The sequence below is a fragment of the Eublepharis macularius genome, chromosome 2 (genome assembly GCF_028583425.1).
Source record: "Eublepharis macularius isolate TG4126 chromosome 2, MPM_Emac_v1.0, whole genome shotgun sequence".
Lineage (NCBI taxonomy): Eukaryota > Metazoa > Chordata > Lepidosauria > Squamata > Eublepharidae > Eublepharis > Eublepharis macularius.
In genome coordinates, this window is record NC_072791.1 from 130,827,111 (window position 1) to 130,850,062 (window position 22,952).

General features: G+C 42.3%; 1 protein-coding gene across 3 annotated transcripts in view; it reads right to left on the reverse strand.

Moving 5' to 3' along the window:
- IGSF22 (immunoglobulin superfamily member 22) overlaps positions 1-22,952 on the reverse strand; it is a 92,661-nt gene that overhangs the window by 46,439 nt on the left and 23,270 nt on the right. For all 3 annotated transcript variants that reach the window (XM_054972748.1, XM_054972747.1, XM_054972745.1), the window contains 5 exons: positions 22,601-22,778; positions 17,872-17,985; positions 3,713-3,875; positions 3,052-3,324; positions 1,301-1,585 (listed from right to left, as the gene is read on the reverse strand). In XM_054972748.1, the coding sequence (XP_054828723.1) occupies positions 1,301-1,585; positions 3,052-3,324; positions 3,713-3,875; positions 17,872-17,985; positions 22,601-22,778 (1,013 nt within the window). The remainder of the gene's footprint in view (positions 1-1,300; positions 1,586-3,051; positions 3,325-3,712; positions 3,876-17,871; positions 17,986-22,600; positions 22,779-22,952) is intronic.

Below are 22,952 nucleotides of genomic sequence, written 5' to 3' on the forward strand. Positions count from 1 at the left end.
TGAATGATGTTGAACTGGGATGCCAAATATGGCATCATTGAATGTGAAAATGAAATACATGTCATACTTGAGCTTGTGAATTTAGTTTGAAATTCTAACTCAAATACAGTGTCAGATTTTAGAGTCTAGGTAATGATTAATTATTTGTTGATGAGAACTTCTCCCACATCATAGGCTCAGCATGGAAATGCTCATCTAGTATCTATGAGCTGCTATGCAAGGCTACTTTTCAGGTATGGGTATATATGCAAAGTTAACTAAATAGCTGTTACAACAATTTCCCCCTTTCTGGATGTTAGCAACTGAGGGAAGTTACTGGGGGCCTATCATGACTCATCCATATTTAGCTCATCCATTTTATTTCTAGCATTTTATCTCTAGCTTTACACTCTAGCTTGCCAGCCCACCACCTTCACCCAGCTGGGATCAGGCATAGATCAGGTGGCAATGCCAGCCCACCACCTTCACCCAGCTGGGATCAGGCATAGAGCAGGCGGCGATACTCGCCCCAAGCCATCACCCAGTTGAGATCACGTGCGGAGCAGGGGGAAATGCCCATCCCCTTCACCCAGCTGGGATCAGGAAGGAAGCAGGTGACAATGCCCATCCCCCTTTACCTACCTGGGATCAGGAGCAAAGCAAGAGGCAATGCCCACTCCTCACTTCACCCAGCCTGGATAAGCAGTGGAGCAGGTGGCAATGCCCACCCTCCCTTCAACTTGCCAGAATCAGGCACAGAGCAGGCAGCAATGCCAACCCCCCTTCGCCCAGCCAGGATCAGACATGGAGCAGGCAACAATGCCCGCCTCTATTCACCTGGCCAGAATCAGGTGCAGAACAGGAAGCAATCCCTGCCCCCATTCACCCAGCTGGGATCAGGCACAGAGCAGGTGGCAATGCCTGCCCCTTGCCTTCACCTGGCCGGGATCAGGACCAGAACAGGTGGCAATGCCTGCCCCCTGCCTTCACCTGGCTGGGATTGGCATGGAGCAGGATGCAATGTCCAACCCCTCTTCACTTGGCCAGGATCAGGAGCGGAGTTGGCAGCAGTGCCCATCCCCTGCCTTCACCCTGCTGGAATCAGGCACAGAGCAGGAGGCAATGTCCACCCTCCCTTCACCCTACTGGAATCAGGCGCGGAGCAGGAGGCAAGGCCCCTCCTTCACCCAGCCGGGATCAGTCATGGAGGAGGAGGCAATGCCTGCTTGCCTGCCCTCCCCTTTCTAGAGCCTGTTGTATTTTTTTTCCCACAACAGGTTTTGTTACTAGTATTTCAAAAAATTCCTTTGACCACCCTCACCTTCCACAGTTACATTACAATTGCTGTAGTATTCTGTGGGGTCATTTTCTTGCATGGCAACTACCATGTATTCTCCTGAGTCGTTCAGTTCAGCATCATCTATGATCAGCTCTGCCATCTTCCCTTCATGAGTCATGGTATATTTCTTAGATCTCTCAATCACTCTCCCATTCTTCATCCATTTCAAAGTAACATTTTTAGCTGTCAGCTCACAGTCCAGGCAAGCTTTGCCCTTTTCCTTGACTCGGACATTTTTCAAGTTTCTGACAAACTTAATTGGAGTGCCTTGAGAGAGAAGACAGAGACTGGTTATATGGGGTTTGTCAATAACAACCTTGGGAAATAAAGGCCAATTATAAGGCTAGGAGCTTAACTACAGTGTATTGATTCAGTGCTGGTAGGGAAAATGCAGATATCGTGGGATTAGTGGATATACCATTTTCACTGAAAAAAAGAGGACATCCCAAATCAATTTGCTGTCTAAAAATACCCACATGGAAATACCACCAAGATTTCCCCCATTAAGTCAGGGCATACTTCCATGCTTTTCCTGAAATAATCTACTGAAAGGCACATCACAACTCCACGCTAGATATGGCAAATTTGTTTGTTGCATATATGTCAGTGTTCCACAGGTGCTTCCTGAACAGACATAAAGAATGGAAGATATGCAAACATGTACCACATATCTTTAAGCCCCCAAGTACACATATTTAGGAACCCTGGCTTAATCAGGATTTATAATGATAGATGTACACATGTGTACATCATGCACACTTTATGTGTTTGCTGCTCTGCACATGCAATCATCATATTTACCAAATGAAGAATTAAGCTGCTCTTGCAATTTCAAAACACACACAGCAACATTTCCAATTGTCTTTGAAGCCCATGTGAATGACCATACAGAATTCTGGAATCTTTCTAAGTATTATAAGCAGAACGGTTTTCATTCATTACAGGATACGTAGGACAGTAATCCCTGCAGCTTTGTAAGGGTAAAGCGCTGGATCGAAGCAAATCCTGTGTTTGAGATGACCTCTTTCCCCTTATTATATGCTGTTAAAATGAAAAATTGATGGAAGGTAGAATTTTGACACCTTGTAGATCAGTGTCAAATGAAGCATACCATGAAGAACAATAATTCTATCATTCATTGAAATGTATCAGATTTAGGGTGTGCAAATGACTCGACTTCCTCACGTCATTTATTCCAATTTTGTTGTTTTCATGTTATGAAGAACAACCACACTTCTCTTACTAAATTTTCTTTCGGTACTGCTTTTACATTTTAAAATTCAACCTAGTTAATAACAATGAATTTATAATGCGAATAGCTGATTTGATATTTAATGTATTATTATTTTACAGTCTTTGCCTGCTGATGGAAGATAATGATAGATAGACAAATCTCCCTGGGAGGAAATTTCATAATTCCACAATTGAGAAGGTCCTTTCTTGGGTTACCACACATCTAGCCTCACATGGTGGGGGGCCTCAAAAGATGACTATAGTGGTTGGGTAAGTTCATATGGGAGTAAGCAGTCCTTAGGGTATTTAAACCCATTGTCTTCAATGTAATTCTGCTTTGGGTGGTATTGTTACTCATAGCATCTGATACAAAAACATGAATAACCAAGGCACTGGGCAAGGAAACGCAATAATTTCTCTGATGCACTTCCAATGCTTTACTTTTTATTTGAGTAATATAGATAATGAGAGTATGAGATACATAACTTAGCATTACGTACGCTGAATGAAAAGCTCGGTCTTTGTTACTAGTTGTCCAGCTTCAGCACTTATTTCACCCATGTCACTTGGCCGTGCATCTTTAATTTTCAGAGTGTGGGTTAATCCATCTTCTGATGAGATGATCTCATACTTGTCATCCCGCTTCAATTCCTTCCCATTGAATTTCCAGGTGAAATTGGGCACCTTCTTTGAAAGTCGGATCTCAAATACAGCAGTCTGCCTCTCAGTTATTTTCAGAGGCTGCAGGTCTGCCAAAAACTTCAGAGGCTCATCTATTAAAAGATGAGGCATATAACAATTTTCACTTATTATATTTTTCCTGGAGAAGTGGAGAAGTTCCTACAATACGGGCCCAGAACATGAGCTCATATACTTTTTTATAGCTCTACAAGAATAATCAAAACTACTATGATTTACTTCAGATTGAGGATATAGAATTGGATCTAATGATTCACCTTCCTCCTTCAACTCCCTCCAATGGAATCAAATGAAGTCTAAGCAGAGGAGAGTTATTAGAACTAGCTTGGTGAAAGGCAGTAATTAGTAACAGATTATTAATGATTCCTTCACAGAGGGAAGATTGAGAAGAACAGACTCACTGGATGCAACAAACAGAAAAGAGCCCTTGTATCTGATAATTTTCCCATCTTTCAAAGTTACCTATTACTTTCAGTTCTGCTGACATCTTCTTGTCACCTACTACAACACTGTATGTTCCCATGTCACTTTCGTTCACATTGGTGATATGAAGCATATATTTAGTGCCCATCTGTTTTGTGTCATATTTCCCAAGAGAATACTGAATGCGCAAAGGTTCATCATCCTGCAAGAAAGAACATGGGCATCTTTGTACGAACAAGGATATGATTATATATCCAGAGCATACAGACTGGAAGCAGTAATATCAAAATACAGATTTTCACAAGCATAAACATTTGATTACTCAACATGTAATGCTCAGCAGCCAAATGTATGAAACGACTAAACTGAGAAGTATTCTTTTTGAGGTAGTCTCAGGCAGTATGAACGTTTTCTCTGCTGTATTAGATCTGTGACAACTCATTGAGATAGGGAAGTCATCACTTGATAATAAAGCTACCAAGGGGTAACCATGTAATTGCTAGTTAGTCTCAGGTAACAATAGGAGTTTAAGGCTGCAAAGTAGTAGATGTTGCATGAAAAGTGAAAACAGGGTTAACATACCTGTAACTTTTGTTCATCGAGTTCTTCTGTGCTGACACACATGGGACTGCGCAGGCGCAGGCCAGCCGCCAGAAGATTCTTTACCGCTTTTTTGCTCCGAAGGGGCCATTGGTCGCGAGCGCACAGCGACTGTTTCCCGCCCAAACGGTCACGTTCCCAACGGCGAGCAATGGCCCCTTCCCTCAGTTCTCCCTTGCTGCCGCTACCCAGTACATGAAGGTAGTATTTCTGGAATTCACAGCGGGGCAGGAGGGAGGGATGTGTGTCAGCACAGAATAACTCGAACAAAAGTTACAGGTATGTTAACCCTGTTTTCATCGTCGTTCTTCTGTGCCTCCACACATGGGAGAGTACCAAGCTTCAGACAATAAGGAGGCGGGGTGAAGTCCAACTCGATTTTATTACATACAATAACCATATGTAACAGGAACAACAAGATAAGTAACCATGTTCAATAAACATATTTTCACAAAATGCGGACTTCCGGTTTGGGATCCATGAAGGTCTGACGCAGCTCTAAGAGCTGAGCTGACCGTGCCACTGTTTGGAAGGCTGGAGGGGCACAAATTGCCCGCAGCCACCTGTTCTCAGGCGGAGAACAGGCGAGAACGCTCAAGAACCTGAGGGCGCATTGATCTTGGGTGAGGGGGGGTTCTACACAACGAACTCCCACCCGCCCTTGAGGCCCCACCCAAAGAAAGGTTGCCAAGATCTCTGCAGTGGCTCTGGAGTCAAATTCTGGCATAAGACCTACATGCCCAAGCTTCACTTAAACAGCAAAGGGACGGAATTCGATCAGATAACAGAAGCAGCGAATACAACCCAAGAATAACGCTAAAGGAGGTAAAGATCTCTATCTCTCAGTATGGGACAGATTATAAAAAGAAATAAGTGGCTAACGTGGATTTAAGAACTGCAACAGACTAGTTATATAAGGGGGAAGATTCCGGCAAGAAAAAATTTGAAAAGTGATTTTGTAAGGAGAAGTTAGCACGGAAATTGGATTATTGTTTACATACCTGTGGCGGGGAAGAGATAATGGACTGTGAGAAAGCTTAAAAATCGCGAAAACTGCTGTGAAACGTAAAGGAACAGGAAATACGTCAGAACCATAAAGAGACGAGGGAGAAGGACTCTCTTTCTAAACGCCGGAAGTAGGGTGACGCCATTTTGAAACAGGGCAAGCGGTGACTTCAATGAGAACGGAAGTAGGCCATCTTTAAAGAAGGTAAGGGTGAGTGCTTCAGTATAAAACCTTAGAGAAAAAACGCCCAACATTTTGGACAGTTTAAAATAGCGTTTGACAAAAAAAACCTGGAATTGAATTTTTAAAAATAAAAGAAAGTATCAAATCAGCGTCACAGATTTAAGGAAAAGGGCAGACTCGTGGGAGCGAAGCAGAGCTAGCCCCACGATGTTGAAGAAAGAGTGGCAAACCACGATGGAGAACCTGGATAAAAAAGTTTCAGAGGGAAATAAAGAGCTTAAGGACATGATGCTAGAGATGCCGAAAGAATTAAAAGACTTTAAAGAGACACTTAAATTGGAAATGGCAGAACTGACAAACGGTATGGATAAAATACAAAATGACCTACAAGCTACACAACAGAGTCAATGTAGTAGAGGGAACTGTAGAAACTTTAGCAGACGTGCAAAAGACTGAAATGAGAGGAATGAGAGACAGAATGGCCGTTGCAGAATGTAAACAAATGGAAAAGCAATTAAGATTTCGTGCGATCCCAGAAGTAGAGGGAAATTCAGCCCAAGACCAGATTACAGAAATTTTGGCAGAATACCTGGGGAAAGAAGAGGAAGAAATTGCAGCTTTCTTGGATGTGCTGTATAGAATTAATTCCAGATTTGCAGCTCAGAGGAAATTACCAAGGGATATGATTGTCCAATTTACGACTAGAAATACAAGAGAACTGATTGTGAGCAAACAGTTTCAGGATCCATTAGAAGTCGATGGAAAAGTGGTGAGAATCATGAAAGAGTTGCCCAGATCGGTGCTACTCGAGCGGAAGAAATATAGAGAACTGGTTCAGATGCTAAAGGAGTTGAAAATTAGATATAGATGGGAAATACCAGAAGGACTGACATTTGAGTTTGGTGGAGTAAGAAAGAGCATCAGATCTGGCCACGAGATGGAGACTTTTATTAGGGAAAATGAAAAGGACTTACCAAAAACTATAAGAAAGTGATCATGGAGTGTAAAGTTATATCTTGGAATGTTAATGGACTAAATTCACCCTGTAAACACAAGGCTACTTTCCACTGGCTATCAAAACAAAAATGTAATATAGTCTGTCTGCAAGAGACGCATATTAGAAAGAAAGATGAAAAATATTTGAAATTTGTTAAATTGGGAAAAGAATTCGTTGCCGCTTCTAAAAAGAAAAAGAGGGAAGTTGTATTGTATATAAAAGATGAATTGTAGCCCAGACTAGTTTTAAAAGATGCAGAAGCCAGATATTTAGCAGTGGAAATTATTTGGAATTCTAAGAAGATGCTGATGATTGGGATTTATGCACCTAATGGCGTAAAAGAAAATTTTTTTAAGGACCTAGAGAAACAATTAGATGAACTGACCTATGATCACATAATTTTGGCGGGTGACTTCAATGGAGTTACAAATTTGGAAGAGGACAAGCAGTCCAAAGCTGCTCACAAAAAAGGAGGACTATTACCAAAGGCATTTTTTATGCTTAAGGAACAAGAAAGTTTAGAAGACGTGTGGAGGAGACAATACCCTAAAAACAGACAATATACATTTTACTCTGCAAGACATTTCACACTATCAAGAATAGATATGATCTGGGCCTCTAAAGAACTGGCACTATGGATTAGAGAGGTGGAGATAAAGCCAAAGGTAGGCTCAGATCATAATCCAATTATGTGGAGATTTGGGAAAAATAACAAAAGAAAAGGATGGAGAATAAATGAGGACTTGTTACAAATAGAAGAAAATATTGTGTTGCTACGAAGGGAGACCAAATTTTTCATACAATATAACCTGAATAAAGAAGTGCCGACTAACAAAGTATGGGATACATATAAAGCGGTGATAAGAGGCATACTAATAGACTTAAATGCAAGAAGTAGGAGGAAAAAGGAGGAAAAGAGATCTGAAATTTTGGATAAAATAAAAGCCAAAGAGATACAACTTAAGAAAAGACCGGGGAAAAAGAAAATATATCAGGATATTAAAATTCTGCAGGAACAATTGACGGCAATGGACAACAAAGAACTAGAGTGGAATTTAAAGAGGATGAATCAGAGGTCGTTTGAAGGCGCAAATAAACCCGGGAAATATTTGGCGTGGCAATTAAAAAAAAGGAAGGAGAAGAAAACTATAAGCAAAATCCTAGAAGATGATAAGGTGCTCATGGACCAAGCGGCTATTAGTAGAGCCTTTTTTAAGTTCTATGCAAAACTGTACCAAAAAAAAAGAAGTGAGCAAAGATTCAATAGCGGAATATTTAGAGAAGATGAAAATTCCAACAATTCCTGAAAAATGGAAAGAGAAATTAAATAAGGAAGTGACGGAAGAAGAAATAAAGGAAGCTATACAATCAACGAAAATAGGAAAGGCGCCAGGACCAGATGGACTAACGGCAAAGTTTTATGAAGTGATGGCTAACGAACTGGCGCCTTTCCTGAAAGAGGCAATGAATGGAGTGATGCAAGGTCAAAGGATTCCTGATTCATGGAATGAAGCCAACATATCGCTGATTCCGAAGGAAGGTCAAGATTTGACTAATATCAAAAATTATAGACCAATCTCGTTGTTGAATAATGATTATAAAATATTTGCAAAGGTGTTGGAAGAGAGGTTGAAAGGATGGATGTCGGAATTCATTGCCGAAGAACAGGCAGGATTTTTACCTAACAGACAAATTAAAGACAATTTAAGGACAGTAATAAACGCTACTGAATACTATGATAAGCACTGTGACAGAGAGGTTGGTTTTTTCTTTGTAGACGCGGAAAAAGCATTTGACAATCTGAACTGGGACTTTATGTTTGCTACCATGGAAAAGCTGCAAATGGGAGAAAAGTTCATACAAGCAGTCAAGGAAATTTATAGAGACCAGAGTGCAGCAATCATAGTGAATGAGGACTTGACAAAAAAATTGAAAATCAACAAAGGAACTAGACAGGGTTGCCCTTTGTCTCCATTGTTGTTTATTCTGATTTTGGAAATATTGATGATCCAAATACGTGAGGATGACACAATCCGAGGTATGAAAATAAAAGAGTTTTCCTACGAGGTCAGAGCTTTTGCGGATGATATAATGTTAATAGTAGAGGATCCAATCGAAAATATGCCAAAGGTAATAGAGAAAATAAAAGTATTTGGAGATTTGGCTGGATTTTATGTGAACAAAAAGAAGTCAAAGATTTTATGTAAGAACATGACTAAACAGAAGCAGCAAGAGCTAATGGAGACAACAGACTGTGAGGTGACTAATAAAGTAAAGTATCTTGGCATTGAACTGACTGCGAAAAATATAGATTTGTTCAAAAATAATTATGAGAAACTGTGGATACAAATAGAGAGAGACTTAATAAAATGGAACAAATTGAATTTATCATGGCTGGGAAGAATTGCAGCAGTAAAAATGAATGTCTTACCAAGTGTGATGTTCTTGTTGCAAACTATACCAATTATTCGAGACTCCAAACAATTTGATAAATGGCAAAGGAAAATCTCAGACTTTGTGTGGGCAGGCAAGAAACCACGAGTGAAAATGAAGGTTCTACAAGATGCAAAGGAAAGAGGTGGCTTGCAACTGCCCAACATAAGACTGTATCATGAGGCAGTATGTCTTGTATGGTTGAAAGACTGGATAACGTTAAAAAATTGCAAGTTGCTGGCCCTGGAAGGACATAAAAAAATATTTGGATGGCACGCATACATGTGGTATGACAAAGTAAAAGCGGACTCTATGTTTTTGCATCACTATATTCGGAGAAGCCTCTTCACGGTCTGGAAGAAATATAAGGTGTATATGGAAGACGGAATTCCTTCATGGGTGGTTCCGTATGAAGTAATAGATCCGAGAACTGTTGATAACGAACAGCAATGCCTAACTCACAAGGAGATTACACAAATACAATATTCAAAGCTGAGAATAAAGACAGAAGAAGAATTGTTTCCTAGTTATGGATGGTTTCAGTACAGACAGATCAGAGATCTTTACAATGCGGACTGCCTGAGAGGAGGTATAAGATTGGAAAATTCGGAGTTAGAGGAAGTGATATTTCAAGAAGGCAAGAAAGAAATATCTAAGATTTACAAATTACTTTTAAAATGGGTTACGGCGGACGAAACAGTAGAAGTCCAGATGGTGAAGTGGGCAATAAATTTTCATAAAGAAATAACGATGGAGGCATGGGAGTTCCTATGGAAAAATACAGTGAAGATCTCAACTTGTACGAACATTAAAGAAAATGTGTACAAAATGATTTACAGATGGTATTTAACACCAAAGAAAATTGCGCTAGGAAATACTAATATGTCAGACAAATGCTGGAAATGTAAAAAGCATGAAGGATCACTATATCATATGTGGTGGACATGTGAAGTAGCCAAACAGTACTGGGGTGAAATAATTGAAGCAATTAACGAGATTTTACAAATACAAATAAATAAGAACCCAGAATTGTTGCTACTGAACTTGGGAATGGAGGCAGTTCCAATGCAGTATAGAACATTGTTATTTTACATGACTGCAGCGGCAAGACTTTTGTATGCGCAGAAATGGAAGACACAAGAAATACCAACTGTAGAAGACTGGATTTACAAATTGCTGTACATGGCGGAAATGGACAAAATGACAAGGAAACTTAAAGATCTTGACCTAGGACAATGCATAGTTGATTGGGGAAAATTGAAACAATTTTTGGAAAAAAAATGGGATGTAAAAGGAGAACTGTGGCAGTTTGAAAATTTTTAAAGAATAATGTTGTAAGGGGAAGAGAGAAGGGATCTTACCATTTAGGGGGAATGTAATTATAATCTAAGCTAATGTAACATTTAAGTGAACTTTACGTTGAATATAAGGGAGAATGACAATGGTCAAACAGATATATCAATGAGGTATATAATACATGATATATAATATAAAATAATGGGTTAGTGGATTAGACTTTATATTATAATATATTATGTGGTTGTGTTATATTGTGTTGTGTGCTGTGCTACATTGGTGGCATAGCATACAATATATGTTTTATAATATATACTATATTGATAGTATATTTGATGGAATATATGTCTAAAAGAAAAGAAAAAGAATATGTTTAAAGGAAGAGACACTGAGATCCCTGCTATATACTATACCATATTGTTATGCTATATTGATATGATATATACTATATTGATAGTATGTTTGATAGCGTTTATGTAAAAGAATAAGAATGTGCTTAGAGTAAGAGATATTATGATTTATAGGTGGTAGGAAAATATAAATGAAATAGATTTAAGTAATAAGAAAGGTTAAGGGTTGGAAAGCTGTTGGAAGTCAATAGGGAGGGGGGAGGAAAAGGGTGGGGGATAGAGTAAGGGGGAAAATGGGATTATATGCGCTAAATTTGGAAAATTCTTTTCTCTTGTTTTTTCACTCACCAATAAAAATTTTATTAAAAACAAACAAACATATTTTCACAAAATGCGATTCTCCATCATTGGAGTAAAACATTCTAGAGTCCTCTTTCGAGAACAAGGAGTGAAGAACAGCCCTTGCTACTGCAACATCTTGCTCTGCATTGACATCCATAGCATAATGTTTCACAAAAGTTTCAGCAGATGACCACGTAGCCGCTTTACAAATGTTAGTCAACGGCACACCCCTGATAAAGGCTGATGAAGATGCTTGAGATCGTGTGGAATGGGCCTTGATCACCAATGGACAATCTACCCTGGCCAGAGCATAGGCTTTACTAATGGCCGACACTATCCATCGTGACACTGTCTGTGACGATGCCTTGTGCCCTTTGTCTTTAATTCCAAAACAGACAAAAAGATGGGGACTATTACGGAAATCTTTTGTCCTGTCTAAATAAAAGGCTAAAGCCCTCCTCAAATCTAATGTGTGAAGGGCCTTTTCTCCTTTAGTAGATGCCTGTGGAAAGAACACAGGCAACGTGATTTCTTGTGACAGGTGGAAAGCAGACACCACCTTGGGCAGGAACTTAAGGCATGGTCGCAGAACCACCCTATTAGTATGAAAGCGTAGAAATGGAGGGTCAGCCCTAAGCGCTGTTAAGTCGCTGACCCTCCTAGTAGACGTAACAGCCACCAGAAATGCCATTTTATAAGACAATAAGTCCAAGGGGCACGTAGCTACCGGTTCAAAGGGCGGTAGCATCAACCTTGAGACCCCCAGGGATAGAGGCCATTGAGGCACTGGTGGTGACACAGGTGGGTATAGATTAAACATTCCTTTTAGAAACTGACGAGACTTGTAATGCGAGAACACTGTATGGCCGTCAACCTGATCATGAAATGCGGAAACAGCCGCAAGGTGCACTTTTAAGGAGGTAAACTTAAGCCCTTGGTCCTTTAGATGACATAAGTAGTCAAAAATCAACCCTAAAGGGCAACTAGAAGGCACTACATTCTTCGAGACTGCCCAAGTCTCAAATCTAAGCCACTTGGCCCCGTAAGACTGCCTCGTGGAGGGTTTCCTTGCATTTAACAAAACTTCCTCCGCTCGCTCAGAATAGTCTACAGGCGGGGTCGTATCCGCCAAACAGTCAGGTGTAATTTCTTGGGCTCGTGGTGAAACAGATTCCCGTTCACCAGGATATCCTGCCAGGGAGGCAGACTCACATATATCTGTTTGGACAGCTGCAACAGCTTTGGAAACCACACCTGCCTGGGCCAGAAGGGTGCCACCAGAATGCAATCTGTATTGTTGTTCTCTATTTTGCACAACACCCTTGGTATCAGTGGGAATGGTGGAAACATATAGTGCAACTTGTGGGTCCACATAAATTGGAAGGCATCCCCAATAGAGAGGGGGGTCGCTCCCTGCCCTTGAACAAAATATTTGGGCCTTGGTGTTTGCTGACGTTGCAAACACATCTATGCTCGGTTGGCCCCACATCTGGAAGATCGACCCAATGTACTTTACGTTTAGTTCCCACTCGTGGTCCAACATGAGTACTCTGCTGAGGGCATCCTCCCGAGCATTGTCTGATCCCGCTACGTGTATAGCCCGAAGCATCACACCATTCTGAACCGCCCATTGCCAAATGAGAGTGGCCTCCCTGCAGAGAATCATAGATGCTGTGCCCCCTTGCTGGTTTAGGTAATACATGGCAGTCGTGTTGTCCGTCTGTACCAACACGTGACGATTCTGCAGAAGTGCTGCAAGGGACACAAGTGCAAAACGTATAGCTCTAAATTCAAGAACATTAATATGTAGGTTCCTTTCTCTCTCTGACCATACATCTTGTACACATACCGAACCACAATAGGCCCCCCATCCCTGCAAGGATGCATCTGTGGTCACTGTAACCTCAGGATGCAGAAAGCCAAACCGTGTTCCTTTAAACAAATTGTCATCCGACAGCCACCAGTCAAGGGAGGACAGGATGACCCTAGGTATCGAGAACTTGAGAGATGGAGGGTGCTGCAGAGCATTGTACCTTTGCACAAACCAATTTTGAAGTGGACACATATGCAGTCTCGCAAAAGGTACGACTGATGTAGCAGCTGCCATATGACCCAGTAAACATTGAATTGTGCGCACAGCTTGGAAAAGATTTCTTTTAAACATGGAACTCAATCCCCTCAGAGACTTAGCTCTGTCCTGAGGCAGTAGTGCTTTACCCTTTACCGAGTCCAATACGGCACCAATGTAAGACACTTTACGGCTTGGTACCAGTTTTGATTTTTCAAAATTTACAAGCAGACCTAAGCGTTCGCAAGTCCTGACTACTAAGTCCACATCTTGCAACAGCTTAGTCTCTGAGTCTGCCACGATAAGCCAATCATCAAGATATGGAAAGATGGTACAGCCATTCTCCCGAAGGAAAGACACCACAGGCGCCACACACTTAGTAAATACTCATGGTGCCATAGATAGGCCGAAGGGAAGCACCCTGTAATGGAACACCCTTCGCGTATAAACGAACCCCAGAAATTTTCTGTGTTCCTCTAGTATTCCCACATGGAAATAGGCGTCCTTCAGGTCAAGGACAGCAAACCAAGCCCCTTTCTTTAACAAGGAAATTACTGCAGACAATGTGACCATCTTAAACTTTGTAACTTTAAGAAAAGCATTAAGTCTCCTTAAATCTAGAATGGGACGTAAACCCCCATCTTTTTTGGGAACCAGGAAGAAGCGAGAAAAGAAGCCTTTCTCAGACTCCTCATATACCACTTCCTCGACAGCACCCTTGGCCAACAGAGACATGATCTCATCCTCTAATTCCACCAAGGTATTATTCACAGCCCTTGATGGTGGAATACACACAGGCAGTTCACTGAATTCCAACCCATAGCCTTTATTAACAATTGTTAAGACCCATGAGTCAGATGTTATTGACTCCCATTCAAACAGGAAAGGCTTCAGCCTGTCCGAGAAATTCAGTGCTGTGGTTGCTTTGTTCTGTCAGAACTGCCTCCCTGCTCCCTGTGGATCTTTTTGCTGGGCAGGGGCATGAGATGGACGGGGTTTGAAAGGCCTACGCCTACTTGGTTGCTGCGCAGCAGTGAACTGGCATTGGGACGCGGGATTATGTTGGAAGTAGGGACGGTGCTGGTATCTTCCATGATACTGGTATGGATTGTATCTGGTCGAATACCGTGGCTTAAATGCAGACCTCTCAGCCAAGGTCACTCCCAACGACCGAGCCATCTGCCTATCCTCCTCCTTCTTTTTCAGTGCCTCGTCCGTCATGCTGCAAAACAGGGAATCTCCCTCAAATGGCAAATTCTCAATCTTGGTTCTCACCTCCATGGGGTGAGCCGCTGATCGCAGCCAAGAGTGCCTTCTCAAGAGCACTGCAGCTGACATACCCCAGGCAGCAGTATCTGCGGCATGGCTCCCTGCGTTCATTTGCTGCTTTGAAAGGTGAACTGCTTCATTTTGCAGTAGGGACACCACAGCCTTCTTGTCTGCAGGCAAGTCAGCGACATAAGAGGATAGTTTCTCCCACAAGTATAATTGATAGCCAGCCATGATAGTTTGGTAGTTGGCTATACGGAGGCCCAACGCCGAGATGGAGTATTGGCGTCTGCCCAGGGCATCAATCTTCCTTCCCTCCTTATCAGGTGGGGCAGAGGAGGAACCAGATCTCCTGTGCTGGATTTCATCAGCTATCAGGGATGATGATGGAGGATGCTTGACAAGTGATTGCCACGTGCCTTGCTTGATCTTGAACATCGGCTCAATACGCTTCGATGTTGCTGGCAGATCTGAAGGCACTTTCCACACTTTCTCCACTATCTCTTCCAGGCCTTCCAGCATTGGGAAGCCCACTGTTGCTGGGTTCTCACTGTAGATGCGGCACAGCAGCTTGTCCTTTGTCCTAGGCACTGCGGAGGATATGTCAATCTCCAACGCCTTCGCCATGCGGGCCATCTGGTCAGCGTAGATATGGAGGTCCTCAAAAAGGGAACTCGTACTTGGAACTACGTTGTCATCTGGGGACGGTTCCGACACTGATTTGGATCCATACTCGGAGCACTCAACATCAAGCTCCTCCACATCCGAAACGGGCTGATGGAATGTCTGTTGGAAACGGTGGAGGTAGCCATTCATGCTGCCTGGAAGCTGATGGTCTTGGATCTGAGGAGTCATACCCCGTCGGCGCACCTTTCCACTGGCAACAAAATGGGGCAGGAATATAACAGGCCTGATGGTGTTGTGAAGCCAGGGAACGCTCCGAACCTGCACTCTCTTCCTCGGACAATCGGTGTCAGCTCCGAGTGGACAATGCCGGAGACGTGGGAGATGGCTTTCTGGCTGAATGTCGTTGGATCCGACGATGGGTAGTTGGGCTCGGTTCCGATGACGGGGAACGATGCTCGCTGGAGACCACGACAAATGCACCCGGATCCAGCACCTCCTCATCAAGGCCAGAACGGTCCGGGGAATTCAAGTGAGGCAAGGGTGTGCGTGGAGAGACCAACACCACGTCATCAGCTGATCGGCGCCATGGGGACCGAGGATGTCGATGTTTAGACTTCTTCGGCTTCTTTGACGGAGGTTCCGAACTGGCTCTCGGATCCGAAGCCCTCTTGGCCGTCAACTTCTTCCCAGCCTCCAGTCTCGGAGGAGCAGTACTCTTCAGATCCGCTGTCGGAGCCGATACACTAGTCGGATCCGCCGTCGGAGTCGACATGCCAGTTGGATCTGGTGTGGAACCTGGCTTGCTCTTCGGATCTGACACCGAAACTGCGCTGCCATCCGACCCTGGCTTCGACAACGACTTTCCTGTCGGATTCAATTTCGGAGGCGCCGTCTCCCTGGGTGTCTTTGGGGACTTTGCCACCTCCGATCCTGCCCTCGAAGCTTTCTTACTCGTCGGTCTAGATGTTGTTACCGACTTGGAAGACACAACTGAGCCCGCTCTCGAATGCCTCCTGGCTGGAGCAGGGCTTTGAGTGGCCTTTGGGGAGGACAATGGAGTTTTCCCCGCTACTGAAGGGGGTCTCAACGTTTCCTCACCATCCAACCCTTTCTGCCACAGCGATGCTTTCAATCGCAGAGACCTCTCCTGTCTCGCTTTATGAGTGAATTTCTGGCAGATCTTGCATGCTGATACATTATGACCCTCCCCAAGGCAAAACAGACACAGATCGTGTCCATCAGTGTGGGTCATTTTCATTTGGCACTGGGCACAGCACTTGAATAAGGCCTAAGAAGCCATAAGCGGTCGAGATTTTGCGTCGTCAAAACAAGCCAGGTCGAGTCCAGAATTAGTCCAAATCAGTCAGAAGATGCGTTGTCCAAGTCCAAAATCCAAGTCAGTACCGAAATATCCAATAAGAAAAAAACACTCGATCATGGAGCTGCGAAGCGGGCGTCCACTTCTAGCGGTGGCAAGAAGAGAACTGAGGGAAGGGGCCATTGCTCGCCGTTGGGAACGTGACCGTTTGGGCGGGAAACGGTCGCTGTGCGCTCGCGACCAACGGCCCCTTCGGAGCAAAAAAGTGGTAAAGAATCTTCGGGCGGCTGGCCTGTGCCTGCGTAGTCCCATGTGTGGAGGCACAGAAGAATGACGATGAACATATGGATAACAGCACAAAGAGTGATTCCGCACACGTTGGATAATGCACTTACAATCCTCTTTATAGATCATTTGGAACGGATTTTTTTGTGTGCGGAACAAAAAATCCACCTCAAACAATTCATAAAGTGCATTGAAAGTGCATTATCCAACATGTGCGGAATCAGCCAAAGTCACTGGAAGAATGTGCCATCAAGAGCAAATAAATAAAAGACAGTGAAACTCTGGGGAAAATTACCAAAAAGCAGCAAAAGAAATTGATATTAAACTGTGTATTGTGAAGTCTGTAACCTCATCTGCACAGGCCAATTTCTCTGATTCAGTTCCCCTACTGCAGTATTTTTTTCATGACCATCTGCACCTGATTTGCTGCAATGAGTAGTCACTCCAGCCATTATGCAGCTTTTCCGTGGCTTTCCTGAGAGCGCTTATACACCAACTTTAAAAAAATAATAATTTTCCAGTCTGCTGTTTCCCCATGCACACTCTTTATCCCATCTTTTAGCATTCTACCCTCTTCTGCCCCCCCACCCTCTGTCAGCCCAGTTCATTGTGATTGGCCACTGTAGTCTACCCAGCCACTCCCTCACCCTCCTTTCCATTCCTCTTCCTTCCCAATTTTCTCTTCATTTTCATTCTACTTGAGGTTTTTTTTAAAAAAATCTTGCATAGGATTGGTGCAACTGAGAGGGAGAAATCCAGGAATGCATTGATTCATCATGTGTGCAAAAAAGAGGAGGCTGGCTCTGTGATGTCACTGATGACAGCATCAGTGAGGAAAGCACCACCATTTATCAATTCCAATTCATTTTGACACGGTGCAGACTAAAAAGAATGGCACCACACTGACCAAACATGAGAAGTGCAAAAGGTCCCAGACAAGCCAATTCCATGCCTTTTCATTTGACTTCTGGGATAGTGAGGAGTTATGTCCCTGGTGCAGAAAGGGCTAGAGTTTTGTATGTATTACTGTAAAACTATATTTTCTCTCTATCAATACCAGATTGAGTTAACCCACTTGAACAACTACAAAGCCAACAAAATAGCTAATGATAAACATGGCAGCTACCCTTTGATCCTTATTCTGAAAATCCCACACATCATCACCACCACCACCACCACCACCATCATTATTATTTCTAATCCACTCTCCCCGCAAACGGGCTCAGAGCAGAATACAACATATATAAAATACATAAACATCTTACTATAAAACCAGATAAAAACATCAATAAATATATAATACAATTTCTAAATGACAGCAGCACATATATTGCCCAACCCAAACAGCAATCTGTGGGGCTGGATGGCCAACTATTAGAGGTTAACAGAAAAGGGGTCTTAAAGGAAAGTGAAATAAAAGTTACCTTTAACCATATCAGTTTTGTATTGGGGTCTTTCAGTTCCAGGATAGTATCAAATATTGCTGTAGTGTCCACTTTAACAGAAACATCCTCCAGAGGTTTCAGAATTCTTACAGCCTGTAATATAAATTAACTAAGGATAAAACAGAATTCTAGATAATTTGCTATGGCCAAACTTTATTTTCCTTTTTCTTAAAACTCCGGTTTTTAAAATTAATTTTTTATTTCAATAAACTCAAAAATATGATCATAAAGTCACCTACATCATACATCTACTATCCTCTACTACTACATTTATCTACATAAAATATAAATATCATCATCTAAATCATACACAATAAAAAAACTCTATAAAACATAACTAAACATATATATTTAAACATGAGTAAACTACAATTATTCAAATCTTACAGTTCACACATCTATGTAGAACTTGCCTTATATATTCTTGATTTTTCACTTCTATTTAAATATCTCCATTCTATCTTTACCATCTATTTTATATCTAATAGTGGTTTTGTTACAAACATATATTGCCAATCTCTTTGCTTTCTGTTCTAATTTAAGCTTAAATTTATTCTTACTTATTTCTGATTTCTAACTAAATAATAAAAAATACTTTCCCCCCTTTTTTCTTATTTAACAAAACAAACCCTTTCATTTTTTCTTGAAAGTCTGAGATTGGGCTATTATGTATATAAGATTTTAGTTTTGCCATCATTGCATATTCATAAAATTTGTTTTTCCATTCCTTCAAATCTAGACCTCTTTCTGCCTTCTACTTTGTTGCAAATACTATTCTTGCCTCTGTCATCATGTACTTAAATAATTCACTATGTATTTTTGTAATATTTCTTGGTAAAATATTTAACAACATTTTTGGGATTCATCACAAATTTAAATTTTAATATCTATTGCATTTCTTCATGTATTTCTATCCAGTATTTTCTTGATTCTTTACATGTCCACCACGTGTGGTAAAATGTTGCATGCATATTCTAACATTTCCAACATTTTCCATTATACTTTTTATTGGTTTTTGCAATATCTTTGGGAGCAACATCTAAAAACAGTTTATACCAATTCTCCCTTAATGCTTGACATTCAGTAAATTTAATTTCTTTAGTCTGTAGGGTTTCCCACTGACTCATATATAACAACAACAACAACGTTTGATTTATATACTGCCCTTCAGGACAACTTAACACCCACTCAGAGCGGTTTACAAAGTATGTTATTATTTTTCTTACAAGAATCACCCAGTGAGGTGAGTGGCGCTGAGAAAGCTCTGGAAGAGTTGTGACTGAGCCAAGGTCACCCAGCAGGCTCAAGCAGAGGAGTGAGGAATCAAACCTGGTTCTCCAGATTAGAGTTCCGCTGCTCTTAACTACTACACCAAACTGGCTCTCCCTAATTTCTCCTAATTTTTTCATCTATTTTATCATACTTGTTCTCTTTCTGTTTCATATTGCAATAACACTTTATATATTTTTCCGAATAGAGTCCCCAGTATCATAGAATCATAGAGTTGGAAGGGGCCATACAGACCATCTAGTCCAACCCCCTGCCCAGTGCAGGATCAGCCTAAAGCATCTCTGACAAGTATTCATCCAGCCTCTTCTTGAAAACTGCCAGTGAAGGGGAGCTCACCACTTCCCTAGGCAGCTGATTCCACTTTTGAACTACTCTGACCGTGAAAAAGTTTTTCCTAATATCCAGCCGGTACCTTTGTGCGTGTAGTTTTAGCCCATTGATTCTCATCCTATCCTCTGCTGCCAACTGGAACAGCTCTTTGCCCTCCTCCAAATGACAGCCTTTCAAATATTTAAAGAGAGCAATCATGTCCCCCCTCAACCTCCTCTTCTCCAAACTAAACATTCCCAAGGCCCTCAGCCTTTCCTCGTAGGGCTCAGTCTCCAGACCCCTGATCATCCTCGTCGCTCTCCTCTGCACCCTCTCGATTTTGTCCACATCCTTTTTGAAGTGAGGCCTCCAGAACTGCACACAATACTCCAGGTGTGGCCTGACCAAGGCAGTATAGAGAGGGGCTATGACCTCCTGCGATTTCAATGCTATGGCCCCTTTGATACAACCCAGGATTGAATTAGCCTTTTTTGCCACCGCATCACACTGACTGCTCATATTCAGTTTACAGTCCACTCTTACCCCAAGATCCCTTTCACATATACTACTGCCCAGAAGTGTATCCCCCATCCAGTATTTGTGCTTCTCATTTTTGTGGCCCAGATGTAATACTGTGCACTTGTCTTTGTTGAATTCCATCCTATTCACAGCTGCCCACTTCTCCAGAGTATCCAGGTCTTGTTGAATTTTAATTCTATCTTCTTGGGTGTTTGCTACCGCTCCCAATTTGGTATCATCAGCAAATGTAATGAGCAGCCCTTCCACTCCTTCATCCAGATCATTGATAAAACGGATCATTGATCAGTAATTAATTGTTCAAAAGCCATTTGCTCTCTTAGCCGGCCTTCTTCTTCAGCTATTTACTATTTAAGTTTAGACACCATTTGATAATACAACCTTGGAATATTTTTCCTTCGGAAATCATTTGGAGATATTAATGGAAAGGTTGGTGGACTTACTGTATTTCTGCACTGAAACCATATTCTTAATAGTCCATCCCTCAAAATATAAGTGCAATCTTGTCTTTGAATAGTTTTAAATGTTTTCTTAATCCATATGGATTCCTCTTTGGTATCAATTGTCTCTAGTTTAATATTCCTTTTGTTTGGATTATAATGTGGCTGCTTGGCAATACAATTTCATGTTTGGCACAATTGTTTTTGATTTGTTCTTTATTCATGATAGTGGAAAAGAAATAAAATGTGGCTTTCTGCTCATGGAAGCAAGAACATATCTGGATCCAACCCATGATTTCCACCCCTGTGGATCCAGTCTATAATTCTTTAAAGCTAAACCTTTCAATTTATTCAGGTTGTAGATGCTATTAAATTTCAAATACTTTTTAAAAGCTCGTACTGATTTCCACCCTTAGACCAACCTCTACATTTTTGCTATGATTACAGTGTCCCTGTAGGTATTGAAGCATATTTCACTCTAAATTCTGATTCAATAATTTCCTGCTTGTTGTGTGACTAACACTATAATACTAGATAACAGTGTGTTGAATTGAGCCAGCTTTTTCACTTAATCTCCCATAACTCCTGTCAGGGAGTTGCCTCCAGGACCGGATTGAAGGGGGGGGCAGGGGGTTACCCAGCCCCCAGCGCCACCAAAGAGGGGGCAGCAAGTTGGCCACCCCGGAACACGGTGTGCCGCAGAGCTGGTGGCGGCCACACGGGTGCCTGAAATGAGGGCTGGAAGGCTGCCAAGTCATTCGCCAGCCCCGCTGATGGGCGGCTGGCAGCAGTGCAGGGTGCCCCCTGGAAGCATGCTGCCTGCGCTACCTACCACTGGAGGGAAGGGAGCATGCAGCAAGCCAGCCACCCTGTCAGAGGGGAAGGGGGACGCATGCAGGCAGTCTTCCAGCCCTCCACTCAGCCGCCCTTGCGGCTGCTGCCAACTCCGCAGCACGCCGTGTTCCAGGGCAGCCAGCTTGCCACACGCTCCCTTCCCTCCAGTGGCAAAGGAGCAGCATGCTTTTCCCAGGGGCCCCCGCGTGATGCTGGGAGCACTCATGCCAGGGACTGCAGGGCTCGGGTTGACCCGGACGTGGGCAACTCTAGATCTGGCCCTGGTTGCCCCTTTGTCCCTCTCCCATCCTGAGCCAGCAACTGGTTACTCAGACTCCAAGGAGACTCTGGAGACATGGGGAGCCCTGTTTACTAATGTTTTTCAGCCTGAAAGTGAGGGTGAGTTCACTCAGGTGACACAATATACGGTGCTAGAGAAAGTGAATCAAAGGAGGCAAAGTAAAAGCTATTTTATTTTAAGAAACTTAAGAGGGTTAACAGAAAAGTTGGTATTACCCAGTCAAGCTTTGCAAGCACATATATACATAAAATAACAAATCCTTACTGAGGCTAAATAGGACTAACTTAAGTAAATCACTTAGACTGGCAGGCTATAACTCTTTAGCTGAACATCACCAATAAAGTCCATAAGATGTCAGGCTGGCCTTGCAACATTGGAAAAAAGAGGCTGATGCAGCTGGTGGAGCCGTCCAAGTAATGGTGTTCAAAATAAAGTGATGAGCCAACAGCAAAGGGAGAAAAAAAAAGCCTCTCCCATGGCTGAAACAGTCATGTCTTAAAGCAGATTCAACCAATCAGGGTATAACACCAATTAGCAGCTACTGCTCTGAGAAACTTATGAAAGGAAATAAAACATGCTAATACACAAGCCCTGCCAAGGTCACAGAGGTGCGGGCAATTTGCCTGCTGAAACCTTTCTCAAGCATGTGAGACTAGTTTTACTCATGAGACAGTTCTTAAAGCTAACCTGTCATAACAACATGTTTCTCAGGCTCAGCTACCCCATTCTGACAATTCCCCTCCTTAGTACAGTCCCTGTCCCACATGGCTTTTGTCCATCAGGTCCATGATCATCAGCATAGACTTTTAGATGGTCAAATGGAACCGACTTCCTTTTTCACCAGTGGAAAAGCTGGCTGGCCCCAACTCACTGTCACTACATAAGGGCAGGACATTAATAGGAAATGACTGCAGAGTAATCTTGGAATACTTTATGATGCACTCATAAACAGATATATACATTGTCCCAGCATTTCAAAGTTGATGGCATCACTTACCTCAACTTCTACTTTCTTCTTCATCTCCTTCAGTTTTTTAAGAAGCCCTCGGAAATCTGTGAACCCATATTCCATGCAGACCTTCTCAAAATCCTTCTTGGGTACCTTGGAGAGAATCGCCAGCATTTCTTTCTCATCAATGACCCTCTTCTCTTTTTTCTTTGGTGCTGGTGGCCCCCTGCATGTATGAGATGACTGACTGTTTTTGTGAATTAAGCTAAGGGGAAATCCTTAAAAGAATTTTCAGCATCCTCACCCCCCACCCAATTTCTAGGGTTCACTGAAGAAAACCATGATAATTAAGCTAGTTTGAATGCCTAAAGTCAACTTATTCCCAATCCATTGTAGTTTA